The sequence below is a fragment of the Narcine bancroftii genome, chromosome 8, assembly GCF_036971445.1.
Source record: "Narcine bancroftii isolate sNarBan1 chromosome 8, sNarBan1.hap1, whole genome shotgun sequence".
In the NCBI taxonomy this organism is placed as follows: domain Eukaryota; kingdom Metazoa; phylum Chordata; class Chondrichthyes; order Torpediniformes; family Narcinidae; genus Narcine; species Narcine bancroftii.
In genome coordinates, this window is record NC_091476.1 from 100804848 (window position 1) to 100823241 (window position 18394).

The 18394-nt window shown below is 41.7% G+C and overlaps 1 protein-coding gene across 1 annotated transcript; it reads right to left on the reverse strand.

Moving 5' to 3' along the window:
• Positions 1-246: 246 nt before the first annotated feature.
• On the reverse strand, positions 247-9393 carry smfn (small fragment nuclease). The gene is made up of 7 exons (XM_069894582.1): positions 9090-9393; positions 8280-8363; positions 8109-8186; positions 5309-5420; positions 3862-3970; positions 1432-1485; positions 247-889 (listed from the first exon to the last, which is right to left on the reverse strand). Exons 1-7 carry the CDS (start codon positions 9345-9347, stop codon positions 751-753), a joined length of 834 nt encoding a protein of 277 aa, XP_069750683.1. The 5' UTR covers positions 9348-9393; the 3' UTR covers positions 247-750.
• Between the last annotated feature and the right edge of the window lie 9001 nt (positions 9394-18394).

The window sequence follows — 18394 nt, forward strand, 5'->3', positions numbered from 1 at the left end:
TCCCACACATCCAAATTCTTTAATAGGTTTCCTCAAAAATAAATCATTACAAAAGGTACAGGAATCCTTTGAGGTCTGACAGACTGTCTACAAAAGGTTACTTCTATAGAGAATTTTGTTTTTGATGAAAGGTCATTAAAATGAAGGAGCAACTCCAGATGCTTCCCAAATTGTTAAAAATGGAAAATGTTTGCACTTTGTCAGAACTTTTTTCTAAACGTCAAATTGATGGCCAAAAGAAACAAATTTGCTGTTACAGACAGAGTTTAATTTTGAATACGGTTTTAAAAAAAATTACATGGCATATATTAAAGTGGAGGCTGAGTGAAACAGTCAATGCAAAAGGCCCAAATAAACAATCTCTGCATAATTATCCATGTTACAAACATTTCAACATAATTTAAAAATAGTTTGAGTTCAGCCAAAAACACTAACAAGTCACTGAGCATGCAATTTGGAGTTCAAAAACCATCTTCTCTCCCCAGAAATAGAGGAGTTAATGCAATGTTCAAATTTAAAGCAATGTTCTAAATTAATGCAACTGCAGGTTTATGGTTCCAGTTAAAATAAAAAAATAACATGCTAAAGTTTCATTCTAATTGTTCAATCAAAAGATTAAAACTAAACATGGAAGAAATTTTAGACTTTAATTTTAACTGTCACAAACAATATTGCATATTTAAGTGCTCCAACAAAGAGCAAGAATTGTGCAAATGACCATTTCAGATATGTGGAGTTTCTTGGGACATCTTATTCAGTCTCTCTCTTGCTGTTGTCACCATTTTCTAAGTGTGTTTTTCTTTTCTTCTCTTCTGCTCTGTTTTCTTTAAATACATGCATCCTATAAAATCTTAGCTCTCTGATACTTTCCCGGATGTCATCCAATGCTCTGCAAGATCAAACCAGAATTAGTTAATATAATAAATATCATCTTCTAGATCAGCAGTTTTCTTGAAAACAAGTCCTAGGTTTCAAATCACAATTCCAAAGGATCAGGATCAGTGTACAAGTTGCTTTCAATCCAAGCTGTCTTTGAAACTAAAAAAAACCCACATTTTATTTCTCCCCATCAAATTAAAATGGGTGCTTATCATTTCAGTTCAAAAAGCCTTTTCATTATACAATCTTTTTACTACACAATGTCTCTGATATGTTTCATGTTTTTTTGTGACTCTTCTGGCTTTACTGCAAAATAAAGCATAAACTGTACAGATTTAAAAAAATAGATCAAGGTTACTCAAATCTGCTTCATTTTAAAGTTAAAAAAACTATTGGGGAGACAAGATTTCCCAACCCCCTTTTGGCACAATGTCTCATGATCTAATTTCCAAATAATCAAAATGTTTTAACCAAATCAGTCACAATATTTCAAACAAACAAATTTACTCTATTCAATTATTCCTCCAGATAGCTAAAGCAGCCATCACTCACCTATGTGAAGCTTTCTTCTTGGGTGCATCTTCATATTCATCTGGGTACCAGCGTCTAAGAAAAAACAGTGAACTAAATTCCATCATACATAATCAGAAGCACCTCTCCAATTAATAGAACAGGTGAAAAAAAAATTCTAAAGACCAAGCATCAACTTTACTCAAAATCTGAAATAATGTGCAAAATGTTCTATTAACAGGAAATACAGAAGTCTTTGACCAATATTTTCCTTTCATCTTAAAATATAAAATTTTGTACTTTAAGGAAGCAATGACATTAAACTGGTCAAGTTACGTTCAATATCTGTTACAAAAATCATTGGCCCACTCAAGTGAGAGCTTTTTAAAAACCCAACATTGATTTGTTTGAATTTTATGTGGAAGTTTAAGTTAAAAGGTTGTGGCACTCTGAGGAGCTGAAGTAAATCACAGCCACCACACGAGGGAAGGCAATGTTGAAGCAAGGCTCCAGGATGGCAGGGAACTCACGGAGGATCCCAGCGAATTAGTCTTCAGTGGCAGCGATTGTGGCGATCTCCGACCTGGCATCGTCTGCCGTGCCCAGGCGCAATGAGCAGAAAGTGCGGGCATTGAGCAGCCTCCTGCCCCTCACCTCCACCAGCAGGCCTTGAGCCCTTAGGAAGTCAGCCCCAACAAGTGTTCACCAAGGCCAGGTCAAACCTCCAAGTGAACTTCTCTTCCTTGATCTGGATCTGTGCCCTATGAGTGCCAAAGGTTTTGATTGTAGAACCATTGGCAGCCCGCAGGGTTGGACCGGGGGTTTGAGTGTGTTTCCAGTATTGTGGGGGGGACAAAGGACGGTCAGCACCTGTGTCGATTAGGAACCGATGGCCTATGGATTGGTCTTGGATGTAGATGAGGCCAACCGTCGCAGCCATTAACGGCAGTTGACCTGGCCGTTTCTCTGGTAATCGCAGGGCTGGCGGCACAAGGGCTTTAGCCCCCCCCCCCCCCCCCCCCCCGATGGTAGAAGCACCACGATGACTGGGCTTCTTCGGGGAATCTTGCTGATGACAGGGTGCCAGCTTGGAGACCTGGCTGAGTGCTGCCTCGTTCTCCTGCTTAGCTCACCAGAGGGCATCCGCCCGGGTTGCTGCCTTGCAGGGGTTGGAGAAGTACTCTTCAGACAGATAGAGCCGAATGTGCTCTGCCATCTGTTCTAGAAAGATCTGTCTGAAGAGGAACCACGGCTCGTGATCTTCTGCCAAGGCCAGCATCTCATCCATGAGGGCTGAGGGGCTGCCCTCACCACTGTGTCCTGATCGAGGGCCCCCATGACATGGTAAAACTTGTTGGTATCAGCCGTGATGTTGCAGAGGTGGAACTGTGCCTCCGCTTGGCCGAACCACGTCCATGGGCGATGTGGCCAGAGTTTGAGGGCTACCGCGTTAACTTCTGCCATGTCCATTGTTGGTTGGGTAGAAGGTCGTCTCGGCCCGTTGGGGTCATCAACGTGACACTCTGAGGAGCTGAAGTAAATCACTGTCACCACACCGATGGTCGTTAACGACTGTTTTTATTCAAATTCAGTGAGCCCCTTTAAGGGCAGCATGAGCTTAGTCACCTGGTGGATTGTGACGTCATAATTGCTGCCCAGGGCGGGCGCTGGAAGGGATGCTGGAGTCAAGAAGAAACCCCTGATGACACCATCTCCTAATGGCTGCCCCGCCACGTGGCAATACAAGCAGGGCCGGTTCCCCATCAGGCTGTGTACCGCCACAAGGTTTAAATTGAATTTTAACTTGTATCAAAATACCAGAAAAAGATTTGTTCAATAATTGTTGGTAAAGACTTCCAGGTTCTGAACTTATTCCATCTTATAGATTCTTATCTGAAATTTACAATGTTTATTGCATTAAAAAATATAGTAACCTGGCTCAGAGTGGTAAATGAAAGGAAGATAAGTATTCATGTTCCAATACATTGGGCTTTAAATATTCAACCACAAACATAAAACACTGTTGCAAGAAATCTTGGATAGGAACTACTCTTCCACAAAAATTCCAAGTTTTAAAAGTAGTTTTATTCTATTAAGAGATTTTATCCAAAAGCAAGGCAATTAGATGGAATACTCAATTAGCTTTGGCCAAATGAATAGACTCAAGGGGTTAACAAGTCTGAACCAATAGAAGAAACAGGTAACCTTTACCATGCAACTTAAAAATCATGATTAACAAAGTTTGTGTGACAAGTGAATTATTGGTAGCCATCTCTTCCACTACAACCCATCAGGTCTGAATATCTTGTGTGCTTCATATGAGCAACATGCTTGTGCAGTAATTCACTAATAGTCATTTACACAACATGAATGTGCTCTTAAACTGGGATACACCCAGACATTGACGTTATTATTTTGTATAATAATATTGGCCACGTGTGCAAAGTACAAAATTACTGAATAAAATTTTACCTGCATAATTCCTTGATGGTGCTGACATCGATTATTCTGTAATGCAAGTGCCTCATGAACTGTGGCATATACTTGTCAAGAAACTTTTTATCAGCATGGACTGAATTTCCTAGAAGTTAAAAACATTACATTTTCTATGTTACACTGCATCATTTTGACTTTTCTATGCTCTTGAAAGACAGCAGAATAGATTTGGAACAGACGAGCAAGAATTACTTTCCCCGCCCTCCCCCATATAGTACGGAATTGGAAATTCTCTGCCTAAGGAAGCAGCAGAAACCTCCTCATTAAGACAGTTAGATATTGTTATAGTAGGAGAATTAGGTTTTTGTACAGCAGGACAAAAAAAAAGGTAATGGGGAAAAAGGCTGATAAATGGCATCAAGTCCATGCCCAGATCATCAATTAAATGGCAGAATAGGCTCAACAGGCTGGATGGCAACTCCAGGTCCCACTTCTTGTGTTCCGATGCCAGAGGAGCAGGCGTGACATTCAAAAATATTGAGACAAATTATGGATATGTGTAGGTTAGTAGAATATTTCACACAACCGGTGAGCGGTAATCCTACTTGAACCAGGGTGAAATTCCCGGGAAGGCAGGATCTCCTGAACATTTCACACTGCAGTCTAAATTCCTTCTAATTTGCCCTCCTTGGCAATTTGTGGGGGAAGGTCACACCCCAGTGATGACGCACTCACAGAAGTAAAAGTTCCCTCCCCCACCTGTTTATCTGCCGCCACCACCACCCCCCCCCCCCCCAACCTCGGCATGTCGTGATGCGTGATGGCAGCACAGTGTGGGATCAATGGCCAACTTAGTTTTTCATAATCCTTCAAGCAGCTAGAATCGCTCTGGGAAATGCACAACAGTTTCAGCTAAGTGGGAGATTATGGGTAAAAGGACAGCCATTGATCCTGCATCAAGCCACCATTGCAATGTCCTGAAGTGCCCTGCCATTGTCAGGTAGTAGGATTCTTTAATTTAATTGCCTATGTGATGCAACACATAAGCACTGATGTCACAACTTTCCCCCTGTTTGGCCATTTGCCTTTTCACACCACAAGGAGAGAGAGGGTGACTCGGATAATTTTCCCAGGCTGACATTGTCACACCACTAATTTACAGGAGGGTTCCTGGGAACATTTCCCAGGAATCCCCATTTTACGTGGTGGTGTGAAAAGGCCTATTGAGGCAAAGACAAGACTAGCCTTGAAAGCCAACTTGGTCAGCATGGACGAGTTGAGTCAAAGGTCCCGTACTGGACTGGGAAAACTATAGAATTACTCTAGTCTCATCCACTGAGAAGGTTATTTATTTTCCTACCCAAATGATTCTTTATCCCTAATGGCATAAAGAGTTCACCTATTACTCTACTCACTGTTACTTTAAATTAATGACCTTAGCAGAATGAAAGGATTGCAAGTTAGAGAATATTTTTATTAATACCTGCAAGAGGACAGAGTCCAGGAGGAGTATGCTGGCGTATAAAGGACAGGAATTCGTATTCTGCTTGTTGCAGGTTGATTTTGCTATCCCGCACAGCCTGTGTAAGACCGGACTGCAAAGTTTAAAAAAAGTACATCTTTATTGTTTAAAGTCAGAAGTACAAATTCTTGGTAGAGTTTATATTTATTCATACTGTTCATGATTTTGCAGCAACTTTTAAACATAATGGAAAAAATATTTTGTAGTCTTAATACTTAACATTCACCTTCTACTTCTATTATCCACATCACATTCCCACAGTCAAACCAAAGACTGGGATTCTGCTGTGATGATAATGACAAAAGTATGAATGCTTCAAAGTATTAAAAAGTAAATCCAGGTGTCATCATCCATCCAGAATAGAGGACAAGATCCAGCTCTGCGTGTGGGGAGTTTGTACGTTCTCCCAGTATCTGCATGGGTTTCCTCTGAGTGCTCAGTTTTCTTCCCACCCTTCAAAAATGTACAGGGTTGTAGGTTAATTGTGCGGTTGGAAGGGCTGCATGTCTACATTTTAAAAATTGATATACATGGATACAGGGCAGGAAAATTATATTAAGATGCACATTTGGCCTAATGAATAGAGGAATAGGCCCATGGGGCTAACACGTCTGCTCTTACACAAGACACGTACAATATTTCTCATGCACCTTGAGATGTTTGTGTATTAGTAGGTGCTTGATTGGTATGGAGGGCCTGCTTGTAGAAGATGGCCACAAGTGATTTATTTCTATGGGGGATAGCCATTGCACATTTGCTAACACATGATCTAGACTTAACCATATGGTTCAAGATAACTGGAGACCAGTTTCAACTGCAGATACCAACTCCATGCAGATGAATTCTGCTGATTCCCTCAACGCAACCACAAATCATTTTGCACAAACTTTTCCTCAGCCCCAGCCTTCCTTTCTTCCTTACCTTTGGGATCTATTCCCCCAATGGCTCCTTCAATCTTCCAGTCTCCTTCATCACCTTGTTTGTGGTTAGAGTGTCTCCATATCTTCTGTTGCTTTCTCTCTAAGTGAGGGTGCCCACCAATCTAGGATTATCCTCTTCTGATTACCAATCAACTTTCCCCCTGTCACTTACATTCTCAAGACCTCTGGGATGCCAGCTTTAAACAGGAAAGGTATCTTGGATAAACTTACACAGTTGTGGCCATCTTAAATACTGGTTCCAAGATGTGCTACTACAGTGTGGCAATAAACTGATGACCAACATAGTTTCAAATATCCAATTACAGGTTCCAATAAAAGGCAAATGCAATTGGAAGGTTTCGTACTATAACTGACATTTAAAACACATTTTGTTCATGACTCATGACTACAGAGTTTTATGCTAAAACAAAAATCAGGTTAAAAGAGTTTAGATGTTTCTCTTTTAATCTGTATTTTGAGGTTTATTTATTTTATGTACAAAATTCATTCAAGTTGTAATTTCTTGCTTTAGGTTATCTCAGTGAGGGTTCTTCAATCAGATTACAAATGTGGAACATTTGCATGGGCAGATCCTAGTATTGTTAACAGATAAAATGTTACAGAATTGCAAAATACCTGTCAGCAGACCTGAGAAATAGTTGTGACAAACAGAATATTGTTGGAAAGGGGATTGAAGTCCAAGAATACAAAAGTTTTATGATAATTTGAGGTCTTATCTGGAATACTATGCACAGTTTTGAAATATACAGTACACTTGACGCCGGCGAGCGGCCCCGCCGGCGAGCGGCCCCGCCGGCGAGCGGCCCCGCCGGCGAGCGGCCCCGCCGGCGAGCGGCCCCGCCGGCGAGCGGCCCCGCCGGCGAGCGGCCCCGCCGGCGAGCGGCCCCGCCGGCGAGCGGCCCCGCCGGCGAGCGGCCCCGCCGGCGAGCGGCCCCGCCGGCGAGCGGCCCCGCCGGCGAGCGGCCCCGCCGGCGAGCGGCCCCGCCGGCGAGCGGCCCCGCCGGCGAGCGGCCCCGCCGGCGAGCGGCCCCGCCGGCGAGCGGCCCCGCCGGCGAGCGGCCCCGCCGGCGAGCGGCCCCGCCGGCGAGCGGCCCCGCCGGCGAGCGGCCCCGCCGGCGAGCGGCCCCGCCGGCGAGCGGCCCCGCCGGCGAGCGGCCCCGCCGGCGAGCGGCCCCGCCGGCGAGCGGCCCCGCCGGCGAGCGGCCCCGCCGGCGAGCGGCCCCGCCGGCGAGCGGCCCCGCCGGCGAGCGGCCCCGCCGGCGAGCGGCCCCGCCGGCGAGCGGCCCCGCCGGCGAGACATAGGTTTTTAATTATCTTGTGGAACAAATTTGGAATCAAGAGGTCACTAAACCAAATAACACGCTCTAGTTTTTTTTAAATTTTAAATATAGACTTTAATTATATCTAAAAAGGATACATTGTACAAGGCAGAAAAATGTTGACTGTTTGATTAGAAAAGTAGGCAGAAAGATTTGACAGTATCAAAAAAATGCAGACAAATGGAACAGCTGCAACAGCAGGGTAGCCACTGGTGTGGACCTAGGATGATTGGGGAGCAGACACAACACTCCATCGCAGGATCCTACTACCTAGTTCAATTGCCGATGGTTCAATATAGGCTTTAAATGGAGGTGAATTCACAGCTACTCATCAACCCCAGGGAGAGGAGCTAATGGCAAATCCTTGTCTGTCTTACAGCAGACAGAAGGCAATTTCATGCAGTAATGACATACCTGTATTAGTGCAGGTCAATAAAAAGCATCTATTCTGAACTTTTAACTGTGCGGAACTGCCAGTGTCAACACATTTAGTAGACATACCTTTCCATGGTGTTCCGCACACCATTCAGACATGCCATCCAGGAGCTCATTTGGTTGGTTAACAATCAAGTGTGGACCCTGATTAAAAAAAAACTCAAGATTCAGATTAAAGTTGAAAAGAATTAAGAAATATGCACACTGATGAATCCTGCCATATTTTATGCACCTTACCTCAGCTACTATATTCAAATCGGAATCCGTTATAATGCAAGCCATTTCGATGATTTTATCTTTTTCTATATCTAATCCAGTCATCTATGTAAGAAAGAAATCAAATGTCCAGATCACAGTGTAATTTTAGATTAAACAAAGACTCAACCTTAGAACTCATTCCCAATGAGCCTTAGAAAATAGAAAGCTCCTTTTTGTTTGATTTTTCATTCAAGAAAAAAAATGCACGATCGACAAATAGGAGTGCATCCCAAGATTTGATCCATTTTCAAACTCCACCTCAAAACTTTCCACATTAGCGTTTAACAGGATTTGCAGCATAAACTACCCCAGCATGATGCAAGGCTCGACACATACAGTGAAATATGCTTACTCAATCTGGCAGCATCCAGCACATCAACTAATTTCAAATGAATAGAGGTAGAAGGGGTATCAATCATCCTCCTTAACGCTGAAGGCATCATTAATTTCTACAAATGGGGCAGATAACCCAAATGTCCAATTGCAGTTGCCTTGTCCTGTCCCTGACTAAATTGCGATTTAACTTTCCAGCTGATACAACTTCTATTTGCCCTACATTAGTTTGAATTGAAGTAACCCGAAAACGCGCAAAATAAAAAGCCTATTTCGAGTGTCAGCTCAAACCAGGAGTGACTCAGGAAAACGCACCTGAATGAAACTGCTACTTCCTTAACCCGCCGCCCTGGGATTTTACGTGCAAATTGCACGATAAACGGACTCCCTGTGAAACTTTGTTTCTCCCCTCTCTCTCTCTCTCTCTCACAGACTCCTGACCACACAATGACTGACCTCAAGGTCCACCCAGACCATCCTCGTTGCCATATCCTGTGCCGCCATGTTGCTCAGGCGCCGAGACGTCAGCGAGACGGCAAGGCGACCCCAACCGAGGCCCTGCTGCCAGGAAGCCCAGAGCGGTCGACCGGCAGAAAGGTCGGAGCGGCCAGCGGCACCAACACCCAGACGAGGCCTGACCACCACCGCCGCCGCACTTCCGCCCAGGTCCACAGCTTTAAGAGCGGCCCTGCGGTGACCGCACAGCCTCAGCATGCCAAGGCCTGCGGCGCCGCCAATCGGCCCTCGCGACGCCTAGCAACAGGCCCCGCCCGCCTAGCAACAGGCCCCGCCCTCCCGTTCGACGAGGGCGCAGGCGCGGGCCAACCCGGAGCCGGGCTCGTGGTTGCACGCCCTTTCATCGTTGAACAGTATCCATGAACGCTGCGGGCGGATTTGGTGCCTGGAGCACGATGGTCCTGCCTCCTCATTCCTTCGCCTGCGCCGCGATGCCCGTGTGCAGGGGACCCTGCAGCACCCGTCCCGGGGCTGATGTGCGCGGCCGCGGCGGGCTTCTCCCTCGCCCAATTTCACCGCATTAGCCGCTTCGGAGGCCGACGGCGAGGTAAGTTTAAAAAAAATTATATTGCTTTTTTAAAATCACGTTTGCTCAGGAAGGCCGTAGAATCTCTCCTCCTTCCGACTCCACTTTCTCCCTGCTCCCTCATAAACCGCCCTCGCTCATGTTTCCTTGCCCCCCTTGGCTTGGTGTTGCGCCACCGCGCATGTCTGAGTGACGTCACGTGCGATCGCGGCCCGCGGTCGGCGCCATTTTGGAATGGAGGCAGTGACTGCGGACGCTAGTGAAGGGTGATGCAGGCTACATTCTGGGCGACGGAATCTCGCACAGAGAGGACGTCGGAGCACGTGTGGGTCAGCATTGAAAATTCATGAGGAAGATCGCTTACAAAAGTGAATATTAAGTTGTGAAAATGGCAGAAGGGCGTCTTGGTCAATGTAAAGAGACTGATTCTGTTGATAGGTTTGACATGTATTGTATTGTCAAGGATATAAAAGATAGTGACACTTGCAACAAGGAACAGGAGTTGTTTTTGAACCAGGTGGGGTTCATAACTCTTTACAAGTCTTGTAAAACCATCTACCAAAACTTGTAAAGTGTTATGTGATCTGTGCCCAAAGCCCATAGGAATGGCGGCAAGAATGAAATTCGATACCAGAAAGCAAAAGATTGGTGAAACCTTGAGCCAATATCTAACATAGTTGTGCAAGTTGTAGGAGACAGGTTTTTTTTTAAAGTCGAGGGCTTGAGAGAAATATGGGCCGACGCTCAAAAGTGATGGTTGAGCACAAAAAAATTTGGACATGAAGTCCACCTACGGGACAGCATTGGGCTTTGAAATAACCATTCGTCACATAGAGGTCATACATGGGGATCACACAGTGAAGAAAATAGACCAATGAGAATATCTCTGCTGTGGGAGAAGTAACCACTTCCCTGATCACTGTCATTACAGGAAGACTAAGTGTTATTCATGTGACAATGTGGGATACATCAAGTCCAAGATAGAACACAAGACAGAAAAAGAGAAGGGGGACACAAGAGGAAGAAACATCAAGGAGGACATTTTGATGAATATAAAGAGACTGACAACTTGTCTGATTATATCAAAATATTTGACATGTATTGCATTGCCCATGATATAAAAGCTACTGATGCAACAAGAATCAGGCATTTTTAAGCAAGATGAGGAGCCGAGCAGTCTTATCAAGATTCTATTGGGACCTGCAAAACCATATACCGAGATTATAAAGAGTTACATGACCTGGCTGGAGACCATGTGTCCGCAAAGCCCAGAGGAAATTTTCACCCATAAATGGCACCAAATCTGTGATTTCGCTGGTCCACTTATGAGTGAAAACTTTCTGATTATTGCCGATGCACACTCCAAATGTGCTATTGTGTGGTGAATGCGATGAACAACAGCTGAAAATACCATTGAAAGACTACAACATGCGTTGCAGATCATGGATTACCCAGAGAACTGGTTTCTGACAACGGACCTCAATTTGTATCAGACTTTTTTTAAGCATCTCCTTTGAAACAACTATGTGCAACACACATGACCTGCACCCTACCATCAGAGTACAAATGGGGAAGCTGAGCACTTTGTTCAGACCTTTTAAAATTGCGACGAAAGCAGTTTATCAAAAGCATCATGGAACCACAAAAATCACAGAATTTTTGTTATTAAACAGAACAAATTGCACTCAACTACAAAACGCACACCTGCAGAACTGATGTTCGGATGCAGCTTGAGAACCTGACTCACTGCGGTGCCCCCAAATATCGGATTTTATACTTAACTATCGACATCTCCGAGTAAGCCAACAAGATCTCTCGAGATTAGAGAACAAGTATTAGTGCGAGATTACAGGGAGAGTAAAGAAACATGGATAAGAGATATGTTTGTATTCTGTGTTAGTTGGTGACATGATATGGAAACGACACATCGACAGTTAAGAGCAATCAAGGACCCCATTTCTGTGCCAATATTAGATGATCTCCCTGACATTTCTCCTTTGGCACAAACCAACCCTATTTCCTCTGGGATAACCCCGTTATTAACTTGTATGCTAGATATAATTTTGAGACCTAAAATCAGCTCAAAATCTGGCATACAAGTCGACCCTTAAAAATATTTTAAAAAAACGACTGTGACAAATTTTCATTGAGATTTTTATTGAAATCAACAACACAATTAGCTCTCTTCAGATCACTTGCTATCATTGCCTGAAGCAAAGATGGTGGTAAGCGCATCCATACTCTCACTGTTTAGACAGTCATCATATGGGTCCCAGTCTGTATCTGATGAGGCAGTTTCAGCTTTGTTGTCAGTGGCCCACAATAAATCCTCATCTGTGCCATCAATTGCTCAAGAGATACCTCACTTTTTAAACAATTTTATCAGTCTCCACTTTAACTTTGTACAATGCCTTGAGCACGAAGTTACACAGCACAACAAGTGATGCAGTATGCCTTGCCCTGCTTTTTGTAAATGACCTTTCTGCACTTAACATCCATGTATTTCCATCCCTTATGCACATAGACTTTGTTTCCCCTTACAAAAAACAAACAAAACAACCCTTCTCTCCCCCCCCCCCCCCACTCCCCCCCATAATATAAGTCACACCGTCGGGGCTCACATTTATACTGAATTGTATTTGTACTATAACAGTATCTATTGTCCTTTTTATTATTGCTGTTATAATTAGGCCCATATATGATCCAAATATGGCTGCCATTATCTTAACAAACTGCCATATTTGTTCTTCAAATTATATGTAATTTTTTCCATGGGTATGCAACTATTCATCTCTGCAGTGCATTGTGCTATATAGAGAGGAGAATCTGATTTCCAAGTAATTACAATACAGTTTTTTGCCAATGCTAAGGCTTTTTTGACAAATGACATTTGAAATTTAGTTAATGTATTATTTCAATAAAGTTACCTAAAAGGTAAAGCTCCAGGCCGTCCTTGTAAATATTTCAGCAATATTCTGCCAAAAGAGGTCCACGTAGCATGTAAAAATGTTCCTGTTTCTGTTGCACATCTCTGATATTTCAGATTTTGATTCCTGCAACTTCTGTGTTGTAAGATATAGTTGGTGTAGGAAATTGTATTGAACTAATCCACATCTTGTATTTCTAGTTGATTTCATACTATCCAATCTCTCTCTCATTTCACTAATTTTAGCTGGGATCAACATTGGCCCCCATCTTTCTTTCAGGAACGATCTTCGCTGTAGATAACAGAAAAAAAAATCCCGTTGGCTACTCCATATTTATGTCTTGGTTGTTCCAAAGAAACAAGAAGCTCCTCTGCAAGGCAACCATCAATGTATCTATTTCTTCATCAACCCGGAGTTTAATATTCTGTTGCCGAGGTTCTTGGGCAGCAAGACATTTTTATAGAATGGTGCTCTTAGTGATATCCCTGCTTTTTTTTCTCCAATACACTCAATTGATATCTTGCCATATTCTAATCATATGTATTACTATAGGGTTATTTTTTTTTTAATTAACTTTACATATCATTTATAAATAAAGTCCTTCGCTGTTACCTCTCTTATTGATCCCATTCAGATCCAATTTACTCTTCCCACTTAAGTAATCAGCAGGTCTTTCTATCTCTGTAGATCTTTCACTTTTTTTCTAAAAGAGGAGTCTAATTAAATTTGTAAGTTCTGTAAAATTATTGTCATTATTTCTAAATATTTGATTCCATCTATCTTCCATTTAAATCTGCTACCTTTTTGATATCTGTCATAGTCAACATTTGTCAATGGCATTATCCCTCTCTTATCCATATTTATTTTGTAACCTGAAATTCTTCCATATTTTTCTAATGTTGTTTGTAGTTTTATCAATGTCTCAGCCAGATCAAATAAATATAACACATCATTCAATTGCTAGGATAAAAAGTGCTGGTGACAGAGGACCCCGTGTCTATCTACTCAAAAGGAAAACCACTGACATCTGACTATTAGTTATAATTTTGGCTTGCAGTTTATGGTAAAGAATTTTTATCCAATTTATAAATATTCTATATGCCAAATTTCTCCAATCTTTTAAATAAGAAAGGCCATTCTAAGCAATTTCTGCATCCATGGAGACTGTCATGCTTGGATTCAGCTTTGATTTTGCTGTGTGTATTATGTTAAATTGTCTGCTCAGACTATTTGAAAAGTGTATTCTTTAACAACTCCCACCTGGTCTGTATGTATTAATTTTGGGAGATACTGTCCCAAACTATTGGTTAGTGCCTTTGCCAATATCTTGTAGTCACTATTCAAAAGTGAAATGGGTCTATATGATGAGGTTTTAAATGGGTCTCTATTTTTCTTTGGTAGCACTGTAACTATAGCAGTTGAAATAGAGTCTGGATCTCCACTGCCTGGTCCACTGCATCCATCATAAGAGGCATCAACAAATCTTTAAATTGTCTATAGGACTCGGGCAGAAACCCATCCTCTCCCGGGAACTTGTTAGCTTGTAAAGTGCCCAAAACTTTCTCAATTTTTTCTCTTGTACAAGGAACTTCTAAATAGGACTGTTCTCTATCCCCTAGTTTTAGAAGTTAATTATTTGCTAAAATTTCATCCATTAATTTTGATTTGTATAATTTTGTATCACATTGTCTAAATATATTATTTACTTCTTTCTGACTATATGTGAAAATATCAGCCTCTGTTTTGATTACATTTATCATCCTTGATGACCCCTCTGCTTTTACTTGCCAAGATAAGACTGTGTGTCCGTTCTTCTAATTCATAGTACTTTTATTTAGTTTTTAATATAGTGCTTTTCCATTCTGTATGTGTTATATCTCAGTTTTTTATTCTCCAATTGTCTATACTTGCAATCCTGTTCTGTGATTTTTCTTTTTCTAGTTTTGTTATATCTTTCTCCAGACCATCTAATTTTGTATTTTAAATCTTCCGAGATTTTTTTTGTATAAGAAATAATTTGTCCTCTCAAGTAAGCTTTGTGTCCTGTTGAAGAAGCTCCAAATGGTAGAAGGGAGATTAGTTTCACAAAACAGTTCTATCTGTCTCTTAATAAATTCACAAAAGTCTTTCCTTCTCAACAGTGTGGCATTGAGATGGCATTGATACATTTTCTGGTTTTTCCATTATCGCAATAGTTAAAATTAACTATCCTGTATCACTTCAAAGAGAGACAGGATTCATGTACAATCCAGTCCACTTTATTTGGTATTTCTGATGTGGTTTCCTCCACGTCGGCCAGACAAAGCGCAAATAACATGATTGGTGTGCAGTGCAGTCCCTTATGACCTCCTGGTTACATGCCATTTCAACTCCCTTCCAATTCTCACCTTGACATGTCTGTTCTCAGCCTTCTCCACTGCCTGGATGAACAGCTCCTTAGGTGCTACCTAGGCAATCTATATTCAAATGGAATGAACATTGAATTTTTCAATTTTAGATTTTCAACTTACCTCCTGTGTTTCCCACTTTCCTCCTCCGATCCACCCCCAGTAATCCCATTTTACACATGCACTCCTACCTACCTATCTGCCCTTTATCTCTCCCTTAATGGTTCCCATTATCACCATCCTTACTTATCAGATTCCAGCCCTGGTAGTTTGTAACTCTTGTGACCCTCCAGCAGCTCGCTCTATTTTCGACATTCCTTCCTTGTACACCTAGCTCCAACTGCTCATTGACCATCACCATCCTCAGTCCACCTATCATTAATGGCCCCTGACACAATTTCCCCTCTGTTTATACTAGCTATTCTCTCTATCCACATTCAGTCCTGGTGTACTGCAACTCATTGATCTGAAACATCAACATTCCTTGCCTTCCTTCTCCAGCAAATTATTATTTTGATCCAGATTGTGTCTCCTGGCTGATCTAATGTTGGTCTATATTCCTTTATAATCCCCAAATCTATCTGAATGCACTTGGTGGATATGGTTATTTAGATCTCCATCTTGCCATTTAAATAGGGAAATTACAATTCAGTTTTATTTATTTTTCTTAAATTGGAATTGTGTCTAATATTTCAGTCTCTAACAGAATTGGGTCCTGAAGTTTGAAATATGAGTGCAATTGTATTATATTGACTGGCTTTTTTTTCCAAAAGCGCTGAAATGGAAACAATCTACTCCATGAAATTTGACTCACTCTGGTGCCAATCAAAACAGCACCTTATCTTTTGACTGGGCACAATATAATCAAGGAGACTAAACATTGATTTAAACATTTTTTAGATAGTTAACATTTGAATTTCACATTTACAGCATTTTCTCTTGAAGGTATTTTGGATTGTCTCACCATCAACAGATGTACCATTTTATTATTTCCAGATTTCTTTAGTGGGCTGTTATACCCAGATTCAACACCTTTGTCATTTTTTTTCTGCACTGTTTTATCTTAATCTTGACCTATCCTTTATAATTTGCTTCTTCCCCTTTCCCTCCACATTTAGATCTGGGAATGAACAAGTCAGGGGTGGCTAAACTGTGGCTTGTGAGCCACATGTGGCTCTTTGACAATCGTGGGGCTTGCAGAAATATGTTGGCTGTGACAAGAATCGTTCAAGCCGCACAATATGTCAAAGAGCCATGTGACTGGGGACTCTCATTTAGGCCCCAGCTGCCCACCCATCCACTCTCACGACACCCCAAATGCAGACTCAAGCCTGGCCACCTGCCTATCCAACATGCCGACTGTGGACTCTCATTTAGACCCCGCCAGCATGCCCATGCAAGCTCCCAATGCCCCAAATGCAAACTTAACACCTGGTCCGGGTTACCCACCCGCTCATTCGAGCTCCCAATGCCCTGAACAATGCAGGTACTTACCATGGTCTAAAGTAGTATGCATGTGTGAAAGATTCTATTTTTTTCAGTAATCCGGAAATTACAATTGTTAAGGAAAAGCAAGTCTGAATTAATCTTTATTAATACAGATTCCCCTAGCCTTAAAACTAATGTTAGAAAAATTACCACCTCCTGCTTATTGAAAGCAGACTCATTGGCTTTTCCAGACAGCTGAATTAGCATTTAAACTAACAGTGTGAGGCATCTTCCAATTGTACATTGATAAGCAGGTTAAAAGAACCGTTAATAATTTAGCAATCTGACAGAACTTGTCAGAAGCTGTTCCCCATTCATAAACAGCCTAGCGATCTGTCACAGCAATTCCCCATTCATAAATGGCTAGCCAATAAGCAATCTGTCAAAGTTACTAGAGAAGGCAGAAACCTCTCGCATCACTGTCCTATGCCAATGGAAGTTCCTTTGCTTTTAGTGCCTTAAGGAGAGGCTTCCTTTCTTTTGTTTGTCTTAAAGAATTAATTAACTCTCCAGATTAATTATCATTTGTTAATTGAATCTTAACCCAACAATAATCAGAACATAGATGTTCGATATGCATTGAAGGCAAACCTCTATTCGGATAAGTGATTTTGATGTAAACAGGATATAGGTACTTGCATTCAATGTGGACATGTCCCAAATTGAACTCTTTGGATTGGTTTCAAAAGGAATTTAAAAAAAAAATCTCACTGGCAGTTGCCAGAAAAGGTATTGCTGGAAATTTGGTACAGATTTAGTATTAGATAGATGGCATGGTGAAATGCGAAGTTGTATACCTTTGAAAAAATTACATACAATTTAAAGAATAAATATAATTTTTTGAGAATTTGGTTTCCATATATGCAAAAGATTGGTGTCATAACTTTATAAGTACTTACATTATATTAATTGTCACTTCCTGTCCTTATCCTAATCTCTCAATTCATTATTTTTGTTAGATGTTCTATGTGGGATTTTTTGTGTGCATATACTTAGATTTTGATCCAGTATTATATTAAACAGTTGTGTTTTATTCTATTAATATTTTATGTTTAGTGGATATATTTATAGTTGTAAATGTTAACATAATTAGGACATAATTTAGTTATAAGGTAATATCCAGTATTGTTTTTAAAATTAATCTATTTCTTTTTTTTGTTGGGGGGGGGTTTGTGTGGAGGGAGAGAGTGGGGGAAAAAATGATAAAATAGCATGTATTGATTTTGATATATAGTAATTTTGGCTGTATATGTAATTTTTACATGTGCCAATAAAATTTGAAAAAAGGCAAAACCTCTAGACATTACCTCAACTGTTTTAAAGACATGAAACGTAAACAGGATTAACTGTTAATGTGGGTGATCTTATTCTGCCGTCGTCATTCCATAGGATGACAATAGTTCCTTTCAGTCAGTTTTTGGAGTTTGATACAAGGATACCCCTTTTAGAAAGGAAGAGCGTGTGCGTGAATGGATTTAGGTGAGTAGGGATTGCATGGGTCCAGACCCACCCTCTTGACATACCCTCTCCGATCCAACGACATGAGGTCCAAGACAGCTGGGGGAAGTTCTGTTGCAGCGCATGGCCAGGTCATGCTTTGATGCAAGGGATGCCCTTTGCACTTCACAACATGTGTTTGCTAGATGACTTGTGCCTATGAGAGGGTTCATCCGTTTGTTTTTCATCCTGCAAGGTGTCTAGCCACCTTCCGCACCATGAAAGCCTGGTGAGGGAGCCGGTTTAGTCGCCAACCATGTGACAGGGTTATGTAGGACCAGTAGCACTCAGACAAATGACCCCTGAGTGGGTAACTGTTTGACGTCAGTTGTTTACATTTCTAAAGAGAGAACCACAATGACAAAGGCAAATAAGGAACTGGAACAATGTACATCAAATTAATGTGATCTTTTAGTGAGG